Source organism: Chelonoidis abingdonii, chromosome 1, assembly GCF_003597395.2.
Source record: "Chelonoidis abingdonii isolate Lonesome George chromosome 1, CheloAbing_2.0, whole genome shotgun sequence".
Taxonomy (NCBI): Eukaryota; Metazoa; Chordata; order Testudines; family Testudinidae; genus Chelonoidis; species Chelonoidis abingdonii.
Genome location: NC_133769.1, coordinates 203,220,131 through 203,231,339, shown reverse-complemented (window position 1 = coordinate 203,231,339; position 11,209 = coordinate 203,220,131). Strand labels below are relative to the sequence as shown.

Here is an 11,209-nt window from a genome sequence, read left to right as displayed (position 1 = left end):
AGCTGGTAATTAAGCTTGGAGGGTTCATGCAGGCACCCACATTTTGTACACTAAGGTTCAGAATTGGGACTTATGCTTATGACAGTGCTAGGGTGCACATGTGTGGGTCCCAGCTGTTCCCTCTCCACCTCATTGAAGCAGGTGTGCAGGGTTACTTCCCTGGGAACTGCAGGGGACATGGGGCTGGCTGGAGGGGGGGGAAGGGCGCTGGAGGTAGGGCCTGGCTGCAGGCTGGGCAAGGGGTGTGGGGCAGGCTGGAGATGGGCTGTAGGGTGGGCTGACTGGCTTCAGGCAGGGCCACAGGCGGGGTGCGGCATTGGTTAGCAGGGCTGGAGACAAAGGAGTGCAGGACTGGCTGGCTGCAGGCAGGGGGGTGCGGCAGGGATTGGCTGGAGACAGGGCAGGGGGTGCAGGGCTGGTGCGGGCAGGGCAGGCAGTGCGGCAGGGGCTGGCTGAAGAGAAGGCAGGGGGTGCAGGGCTGGCTGGAGGCAAGGCAGGGGGTGTGGTGCTGGCTGGAGACAGGAACTGGTGCAGGCAGGGCAGGAGGTGTGGGGCTGGTGTGGGCAGGGGGTGCAGTAGGGATTGGCTGCAGGCAGCTGGTGCAGGTACAGGGGGTATAGCCCAGCCTGTATGGTGAGTGTCCCCGCCTTCTCCCTCCTCCACCAGAGTAGCAGTAGCAGCTCGGGGCTCAGGGGCTATTTAAAGGGCCCGGGGCTCCCCTGCTTCCACTGCCCCAGCCCTGTAAATAGCTGTGGGAACCCTGGGCAAGTGGTGGGGCTCCGGGGACTATTTAAAGGACCAGGGCAGCAGAGGCAGCTGGAGCCCGCCCCCTGCTACTCCAGGGCTCTGGGGGCTATTTAAAGAGTCTGGGGTTCCCCTGCTTCTACCGCCCCAGCCCTTTAAATAGCCACAGGAACCTTGGGGAAGTGGTGGGGCTCTGGTGGCTATTTAAAGCGCCAGGGGATAGAAGCAAGGGGAGCCCTGGACTTTTAAAATAGCCCCCAGAGCCCCACAACCCTACCCCAGGGCTCCAGCAGTGGTGCTCCGGTGGCAATTTAAAGGGCCTGGGGCTCCAGCCCCGCTGGGAGCCCCAGGCCTTTTAAATTGCCCCCTGGGGAAGCTGGGCCACCCTGGTACAGCGCACTGGCTTTCGCCAGTACACTGTACTGGGGCTTGGGCGTGGGGCCCTCTTAGGGACGGGGCCTGATTCAGGGGAATTGGTTGAATTGGCCTAAAGCCAGCCCTGGCGGCTGGGATTTAAAGGGCTCAGGGCTCCCTGTCGCTGTGGGCAGCTCAGAGCCTTTTGAATCCAGGCTGCAGGCCGCACAGTGAGCCTCCGAGGGCCACACGTTGTGCAGGCCTGCTCTACACAATGGAATGTCTGATGCACTATGGCGCCTTGATCCATAGGACCAAATTGTCTCCTTATTCATGTTTCTGGGAATTTTGCCTATTTTAAGCCTACAAAGAGCCACTATTCCCTACTGGAACTAGTTATGAAGGAAGTTGAGATACTTTGCCAAAATAAGAGCCCCATCTCATCTAATTCATTATAAGAAAGTAGGTACGTTCAGTTAATGGCCAGGTATTCAGTATTAGAGGGGTCCCTGAAGTGAGAAACCAGTCCAATGTCCTTGGACTATTAAACTGTTCTACTTTTTTTTTTTTTAAATCTTCTCTCCTCTTACCTGTCATATGCAGGTATAGAAAATTAATGGATGTATTAACATACTACTTCTATCTTGTACTCAACAGTAAACTTGTGCTGGGGTAAGTTGCTCAGACTATGTAGTTGGACACCCATGCAAATTTTGTGAAGAGGTGTGCTTCTAAAACTCCTTGTCTTTGACAGCTCCTCTGGAAATTGATCCCACCTAAATATCTGTAAAATCTATTTGTTTACTTAGGTTAAACACATTTCTCAACTAGCCAGCTAATCTATGGGAGATGCTAATCACTCAGGTCCATTCCTACAGGCCAGAGGAGCAGTAAAGCACCTGAATTCTCATACTTGTAAGGAGCTGTTTAGCTCTTCAACAGGAATGTCTTAAACTAGCAGCTGTATGTTTACACATGGAAAAACTGCATGTATTTGGAGAGAGAGATGTAACACATAGCTACAATTTTTTTTGAAGTTATTTTGATAAAAAGACTTGAATTCCAAGCAGAGTCCAGATGATGAGGGGGAGAGGAGAGAATAAATAGTGCTCTAGTTTGGCTCCATTTTAGGGACAGTGATATTTACATGCTTGGGACTTTGTAAGGAAGAGAAAGGAAAGAAGTAAAGGAAATGTAAAGATACTGATGCAGATCCTCTGCTATTACATTGCTTCACTTGGTATAGCTGAGGTTGGAAGGAAAGAACATAAGGCTGACTTTAAATCATATTTACACTCCCCCCCATAAGAGCTATTTAAATTCAAAATATCAAACAAATGTTAAGCAAAGAGTTCATCTTAGAAACAAGGTATCACAAATATAAGATTAGCTGTATAATTCCTCCAGCACAAGAAGTTGCAGCTGCCCACATAATGTTGTTACATGCCTTGATTTTCAGACTCATTTTTGACTTTGTTCTGCACAGAAAAAAACAACAACTAAACTTAATGTGGGTCAGACGTCTTGTGTAGCTGATCATAAATCACCTGGCTCCTTTGTTTGTACAACACTTGTCCTTTATTTGGTGTCTAATATCCTCCCCCAACCCCCATTCAGTTTGTCTATAAGTAGGAGAAATGTACTTCAATGACAGGAAAAGGTTGAGATGCTGCAGTACACATAATAAGAACAAAAGAGCTGCCAGACTACTTCAGACTATGGTCTAGCTAACCCACTCTCCTGTCTTTAACAGTGCACAGCAGAGCTTCTGTGGGAGTGTACATAAAAGAGCCATTATGGAGTAATCCACCTGTCTTCCAGCGCCAGCTTCTTGTAGGGAGAGGTTTCAGGTAGTCCAGCCCATGTTTGGGGCAATCTTGGCTAACAGCCATGGCTGGACCTATTTTCCATGAACTCAGAGTTCTTTTTTTAATTTTACACTGGCTGTACTTTTGGCATCAACGAGCACATGCGGTAATGAGTTCCACACGTTCCTTGTGCAGTTGGTGGAAAGTGTACTTCCTCTTCTTTGTACTAAACCTACTGCCTAATTAATTACAGAGGCAGAGCTCTGGCTTGTGTATTGTGGGAGAAGGTAAATGTATGGCTGCACCACTACAATGGCATGCTTTACAAATCAGCCCATTTCACAGCTGTTAAGCCTCACCAGGGGTTGCCTTCTGGGGGTGAGCATGCCCCCACAGCTAGGGTAATGTCTTTGCCCTGTTTCCCACTAATAAACTGAGCTAGCAGACCAGTTCAGGGGGCTATTTTCTCCCCCTCTACCCTGACTGGGGGAATCCATGATCATTCCCCTGAGTCAGGGGTGGACAAACTGTGGCTGGCTCCGGATTCTGGGGGAAGGGGTTTCTGTGCGCTGCTCTCACTTCCAGGCACTACCCCCCCCCGCCCCCCTCGCAACTCCCATTAGCCGGGAATGGGGACCCACGGCCAGTGGGAGCTTCGGGGGAGGTACCCACAGGTGAGGGCAGCATACAGAGCCCTCTACTCCCTCCTGCCCCTGTAGGAACATGGTGCTGGCTGCTTCTGGGAGCAGTTGGGGCCAGGGTAGGTGCTACTGCCACCCTGCAACAGCTCCAGGTAAGTCGGGCCGGAACCTGCACCCCACACCCCTGGCCTGAGCTCCCTTCTGCACCCCATCCCCCTGGCCTGAGCCCCCCCTGCACCCCACATCCCTCTTCTGCTGCAACCCCTTGCCCTGAGCCCCTTCCTGCATACCACATCCCGCCCCCTGCCCCAGCCTCACAGTCATGGCTCCGCATGCAATTTCCCCACCCAGATGTGGCCCTCAGGCCACAAAGTTTGCCCACGCCTGAGCCGTGTGCTGCTGGCCCGTGCAGGGATCCCGCTGCCCCAGGGCGCTTCCGTGCGCAGGAGACGCCGGGTGCCCGTTGGTGGGCTGGGCGAGAAGCGGGGCCGCTGCCCTCACCCAAGATGGCGGCCGGGGCTGACGCCGGTGGATCGATCACCTGTTGAGGTGGAAGCAGCGCGGCGTCTCATTGGCTCCAGCTGCCCCGGGCCGCGGTGCCTGCGCGGCGGGAAAGGGGTTAACGCCGAGGCTGCGGGCGGAGGCGGCGCCGCTCGAGGAGGAGCCAGCAGCGCTGCCGCGCAGCCCGGCTGGGCCGGAACAAGGGCTCCGGGACCGCCCCATGGAGAGCGGCGGCGCTGGCTGCAGCCGCTTGCTTGGCGCGGCGGGAGGGAGTGGCCCGTCAGGCAGCGAGCGGGAGCCGCAGCCTGGGGAGGAGGCGCCGCCGGAGGCCGAGTCCGACTGGAGCTTTATCGATTGCGAGATGGAGGCGGTGGCGCTGCGGGACTTGCCCACCGCCACCATCGCCTGCAACCTGGACCCGCGCCTCTTCCAGGACAGCCTGTGCCGGGTGAGCGCGGGCTGGGGCCGCGGGGCGGGGCGGGCCCCCGGGAGCTGCAGCGAGTCTGGTGGCCGCTCGTGCCATGGCGCCCCCCGCCGCCCGGTCACTTCGTGGCCTTTACCTTCCCTGTCGTCGGGGCTCGGAGCCGGGCGCTAGGCGCCGCACGGGGGTCCCCGCTAGCCGGCTCAGCGCCCATCGCCGGGGAAAGACCCCGGGAGTGCCCCTCGTCCCTCCTGACCAGACCGCTTGTCTTGGGCACAGGGCCGCTGCAGAGACGTAGAGGCGGCCTGAGCCTAGCCGCGCTGACGGGCCGTGGGCTCGGCGGGCATGACGGTTTGGCGGCCGTTGGAAAAGAAGTGTTGTGGGGCCGGCGTCTGGACTGGAGCGTGAGGGCCGCTGTCGTCGGGAGCCTTGGCGCGCCAGCAGAATGAAGCAATTACGTCACTTGCCTACTCCTGGCCCCCAGGTCCCCCTGCCAAGGCGCTGTTGGCCCCTGGGGGTGACCCTTCCACAGACTTCCCGAGAGGAGATGCGATTCCCTTTGTTGCAACTACATTGTAATTAAACAAATGGCAGCTGGTTGGTTGTGGACCAAGAATAGTTATATTTATAACATACTGTGCGATCTTAAGAGGAATAATTCTGGAAATTTATGAAACATATGATCTTGATTTTTCTGATAGCTACTCTTGTGATAGGGCCGTGCAAGTATATTTTGGCGCCCTAGGCGAAACTCTATCTTGCGCCTCTCCCCCAAATCACATACATATACACAATACAACGGTCAAGAATAACGTTATATGATTTAAAATTATTTTCCCGCGGTTTAAGTTAAGCAAATATTTGAAATAAGTTCCTCCAAGTCAATGCTGTGAGCAATGTCATGTTCTAGTGGAACAAGGTAGATAGCCACCACAAGTCTATGTTGCAACATGATGTTCGCATGTATGTTTTATCAAATGAGCTTCAGAAGCTTGCCACCCTGGCCACAGAACTGGGAGAAGTCAAAGAGGATGCGAAGAGCAATAACTGTGTTAGGACACTAATCTGTCAGCTGGGGGTCAGGGCTGTGGGGGGGATGGGGTCAGGGGGGTTCCAGCTTAGAGGGACTGGGCTCGGAGCTGGGGGTCAGGGCTGTGGGGCGATAGGGTCAGGGGGGTCCTGGGGCACTGGGGCAGCTCACTCTGCAGGCTGCTGTCTCCTCCAGCCATCCAGGCACAAGGGAGCAGGAGCAGGGACCAGCCACGGACCAAGGGGGCAGGAGCACAGGCACCTGAGGCCAAACTGTGGGGAAGCACTTGCTTACATTGCCCAACACATGAGCATCAGGTCCTCTTTCTTTCTCTGCTCCACCAGACCACTGCTTGAGGCTCTTCTTACTCAGCCCCCTCGCTGGGGCTGAGATGGAGGCTGAGCCAGTGGGCAGCCCCGGCTTTCCTCCAGAAGCCCTGGTGTCGTGCTGCCCTCGCAGGTTCCTGACACGTGCCCTAAGCAGAGCTGCGCAGCTCTGCCCAGCTGCCGACGCCCCAGCTGGCAACGAGAAAAATGGCATAGCTGGAGCACCTGCTCTGGGGGAGAGGGATCTGACCTCATGCTGCAGCCCAGGGATTCCCCTGGGTCAGCGCGCCGTGGGCAGCCCGAACCTCTGGGCTGCCGCGGCGGTGCTCTGCCCCGGGGGGGGCTGGGCTGCTGGCTGCCACGGCGGCGCCCTGACCCGGGGGGGGGGCGGGGCCCTGGACTGCCGGCTGCCGCTGCTGCCCGCAGCTCAGACTCCCTCTCTGTCCCAGCAGCAGCGGCTGCTCAACCTTTTAAAAAAAAAATTGGGGGGCGCCCCCAAATCTTGGCGCCCTAGGCAACCACCTAGTCCACCTAAATGGTTGCACCGGCCCTGCCTGTGAGTGAAGAGAGCATGTGCTTAGATGTCTTCAGATTTGAGATGAGGGTCCCTAACCTGTGGATTTAGTTCTAAAGAAATAATCATTTCTTTATAAAAAAATAATTACAAGTAGACACTGACATTTTAATATACTAAGCTCAGACCCAGCAAATACTCAGGGCTTGTTTACACTTAAAATACTGCAGCGCCAGCTGCTGTAGCACTTCAGTGAAGGCACCACCTGCACAGATGGGAGGGCTCTTCCTATTGGTCTAGGTCAGGGGTCATAGAATATCAGGGTTGGAAGGGACCTCAGAAGGTCATCTAGTCCAACCCTCTGCTCAAAGCAGGACCAATCCCCAACTAAATCCCTAAATGGCCCTCTCAAGGATTGAACTCACAACCTCTGGCACGTGGCATGTCAGGGTAAGCACCCTGCTGGGCCGGGCCAGTTTGTTTACCTGCCACACTGGCAGGTTCAGCCGATTGCGGCTGTCCCAGGCCAACCGGGGTGACAGGAAGTGGCGAGGGATGTGCTGGCCGCAGCTTCCCGCCACCCCCCATTGGCTTGGGAAGGCGAACCATGGCCAGTGGGAGCCACAATCGGCCGAACCTGCCGATGTGGCAGGTAAACAAACTTGTCCGGCCCGCCAGGGTAAGCACCCTTGCAAGCCGCGTGCCAGAGGTTGCTGACCCCTGGTTTAGGTACTCCACCCCCCCCCCCCCCAAAGAAGTGGTAGCTTTGTCCATGAGGGAAGCACTCCAGTCAGCATAGCACTGTCTACACTGGGAGTTAGGTTGGTATAAGTCTGTTGCTTGGGGATGTGGATTTTCTATCCCCCTAAGTGACACAGTTATATCACCATAAGTTCCCAGCATAGACTGAGTCTTACAGGCTTTACTTCACTTGTTTGAATAGTCTCTTTGAAGTTGATGGGACTACTCACACAAGTAAATTTAACCGAGTGAGTACATGTTTGCAGGATCAAGGGCTTCTACTGTAAATAGATCTCTTTGCCTATGTTACTAGTAATGCTTGGATTATTAAGTGTAGAAAAAGATGGTAATCAGTTTTGTTTTGCTTTTACGGTCTTATTACTTGCAATGTCTGCCTTCCAAACGCTGCACGGGATTGTTTAGTTTTTAAATCAACTGTTTTTGCTGGATTTAAAATGAGGAAATATTTGTACTGGTTTTTAGCTTTTGCAAAGTGTATTTTTATAATATTCAGATTTAGGGGCTAAATATGACAGTGTCTTTTTAATTATAGCTACTGGTTGTCATGGCAGTAGACCAGTAGTAAGTCTCTGAGCTCCCAGATAATCACAGTTCATTAAAGATGAGACTTTTTAAAAGCTAGTAACAGTATTAACTGCTGATTTCAATGTTTATGTTTAAGGTTGTATTCATTTTAAAAGACTATGTAGTTAAAGTTTTAACTTTTCATGTATCTCTTAGGGTCTAGTATCCTGTTATTGTGTGTCATTGCCACTGATAAGTTATGCATGTATCAGAGGAAAAATAGACTTCTTAGTGTACATACTATTTTCAAGACTTAGGCATGTTGCCAGCCTGTATTACAGGCAAGTCTCATGCACATTTAACATGCACGAATTCAGCTTTGCACGGTTGGCAAAAAAAAAAGAGAGAGAAAAATAACAATTTAAATACTGTACCTGTAGTGCAGGTGATTTTGCCCGCCATTACGCTCAATGTAATTTTGACTATACGCGATTTTTGCTTTACACACTGACAGCGGAACGTAACCCGAGCATAAAATGAGACTCACCTGTGTTATGTAGCTGAACATGAGATTTAAATATGAGAATGAAGACTAGGTTTGACTTTTGCCTTTACAGGGACCAATAGCCATTAAAAACATCTGGAATGTACTATCTTAGTTAATACAATAATTGAGATGAAGATAAAACTTTTCTTCTATTGAAGTAGTACAATTTGTATAGTGCAAAATGTCAGATTGTGAGGGAGCATTGAATTTAAGAAACACATTTTAATGTAGCATGTCAACGAAACGATGCCTTGTATAATGGTATGAATGTTACACAATACCCCTGAAGAAAGGAATGAAGAACTTCACTCACTTTTAGACCATGTCTACACAACAAATTTACGTTGACTCAAGTTACATCAGCATATAGATGCTACCGCTAAGACATGGTTTGTGTGTGTGTGCATACCTGACTCCTTGTGGCAGTGGTGTGTGTACTCACAGTAATGCTTGTATCGATGCAGTGTGTGATGCACCAGAGGTAGGTATCCCACTGTGCAATTTGCCACCATCCAGCACACTGTCTTTTGAGAAGTTCTGGCACTGTATGAGGGGGGCCAAAACAAGTCAGGCAGGGGTGTCTGGGAACATGGGGTCAGCTTCTTATTTGCAACTGTCTCCATCCCATGGTGTTCTCTGTATCCCATAATTTTCATGATTTTTTTTTTTCAAAATCCCACAAACTGCATCACCTTCTCGCTGTCTGACATCATAGAGCCTTTAAAGCTCTGCACTATTATGAGCATTACAAGCACAGAGTGCAAAATCTTGGACTATTTGGAGAGCTTCAAAAAAAACCAAATGAGCGGGGAACTTGATTGTTCCTTGGAGGATGAATTGCTGTGGGACATAGCAAGAATCAATTCAAGGTTGTTGGTGGTGATCATGGAACAGCTGCATATGGTGGCATGCCACTTCTGAGCCTGAGAAACAAGCAGTGACTGGTGGGATTGCGTTGTAATGCAGGTTTGGGGTGAGAAGTAGTGGCTGCAGAACTTGCAGATATGCAAGGCCACATTCCTGGATCTGTGTAGTAAGCTTACCTGCAGCGCAGGGACGTTCAAATGTCCTCCAGTGTATGATGCCAAAAAGAGAGCTGGGCTGACAGTGGAGAAGTGAATGGTAATTGCATTGTGGAAACTTACAATGCCAGATTGAGTCCCAGCTAACTGGTAGCAATTTGTAGTCCAGAAATTCACCGAAGGAGCCCTTGTGATCAAAGTGTGCAGGGTCATTAATCGCCTCCTGTTACACAGGACCGTGCCTCTCAGCAATATACTAGACGTAGTGGGTGGATTTGCAGCAGTGGGATTCCTGAGCTGCGATGGAGTGCTAGATGGCACTCATATCCCTATTTTGGCACTGGACCACCTTGCCATTGAGTAGATCAACAGAAAGGGCTATTTTTCTATGGTTATGCAAGCATTGGTAGATCATCAGCAATGCTTCACTGATCTTAGTGTGGGCTGGTCAGGATGGGAGTGCATGATGCTCGCATCTTTAAGAAAGAAAGTCCCCTGTTTGCAGCTTTCTCAATTGATGGATTAATAGTAATTTTGGGTGATCCAGCCTACCCCTTGCTCATGAAGTCGTACACCAGCTACCTCGACAGCACCAAGGAATGATTCAGTTGTGACGAACTGTGGCATTTTCTTAAAGTTTTGAATGAATACTATGTGCCTCAATTTCCCCATGTGTTGCACGATTGACTACGTGGTGACACGGTGTTTGATCTTTGCAGAGACTCCTAGAGGAACAGGTGTGGTGGTCTAGCTGACTGTGCCCAGACAATGGTTAGACATTTTTTAACTTAGAAACTGATGGCTGGGGGTGTGGCCCATCCTCTGCAAGAAGCCAGATGGCTGCAATAAGTTGAAGAACAAAGGGGTAGAGGCCAGGTGACCAGTTCTTCTGGGAAACACAACAAAGGACAGAGGAGTGGCAAATGGACGTGACTGAGTGTGGGCTGCTGGAAACAGGACAATCTCTCATTTGTGGCTTTTGGGGAGGCAACCCAGGCTTGGGGCCCAACCAAGACAGACTTTGCTGGGACTCCCTGCTTTCTGTTCTAACAAAGAACTTTCTTACACTGTATTCCAGACAACTAATAAACCTTTCTCTTTTAACAATTCTGTCTGAGACACTCTGCTGATTGCCTAAGTTAGGGGTGTATGGCCCCTTTGGGTGAATAAGGCTTCCCCAGGTGTTTCATTCAGGTGAACCTGCTGTGGGGAGGTCATGGCATGGAATGGGGGTGCTAAAAGCTCTGAGTTCAGTCTCTGGTGGTGTTGAAGCTGAGGAGGTTTTCCCTAGTGAGTGTGCGCCTTAAGGGAGTGCCACACTGAAGAGGATCCTGCCTAAGACTAACTCAGAGCTGTTCTGGAGCACTGAGTCTGTGTACCCATGACATTAACTACTGTCTCAGCAGGTGCAGACAGCTTTTGGTCATTTGAAGGGACGTTGGCATAGTTTACTCACAAAATTGGACCTCCATTAAGAAAAATAACCCAGTGGTTACAGCTCTCTGCTGTGTCCTGCATAATACCTGTGACGCAAAGGGGGAAGAGTCTCTGTCGGGAAAGAGGGCAGAGGTGGAGTGGCTGTCTGTTGAATTTGAGGCTATGTCTACACTACAGGATTATTCCGATTTTACATAAACTGGTTTTGTACAACAGTTTGTATAAAGTCGAGTGCACGCGGCCACACAAAGCACAATAATTCAGCAGTGTGCGTCCATGTATCGAGGCTAGCGTCGATTTTCTGGAGCATTGCACTGTGGGTAGCTATCCCATAGCTATCCCATAGTTCCTGCAGTCTCCCCTGCCCATTGGAATTCTGGGTTGAGATCTCAGTGCATGATGGTGCAAAAACAATGTCGCGAGTGCTTCTGGGTAAATGTCGTCGCTCATTCCTTCCTCTGTGTCTATCGTTGCTTTCAATCATTTTGCTCCTTTTTTCCCTGGATTGCCCTGGCAGACGCCATAGCATGGCAGCCATGGAGCCTGTTTTGCCTTTTGTCACTGTCACTGTATGTGTACTGGATGCTGCTGACAGAGG

At 51.2% G+C, this 11,209-nt stretch overlaps 1 protein-coding gene across 1 annotated transcript in view; it reads left to right on the top strand.

Annotated features, from left to right (window-relative positions):
- The first annotated feature begins 4,229 nt into the window (after window positions 1-4,229).
- The window catches only part of RCAN1 (regulator of calcineurin 1), an 85,288-nt gene continuing 78,308 nt past the window's right edge, over window positions 4,230-11,209 (top strand). Inside the window, exon 1 of the mRNA XM_032785007.2 lies at window positions 4,230-4,496. Coding sequence (XP_032640898.1) covers window positions 4,269-4,496 — 228 coding nt within the window. The 5' untranslated portion in view covers window positions 4,230-4,268. The remainder of the gene's footprint in view (window positions 4,497-11,209) is intronic.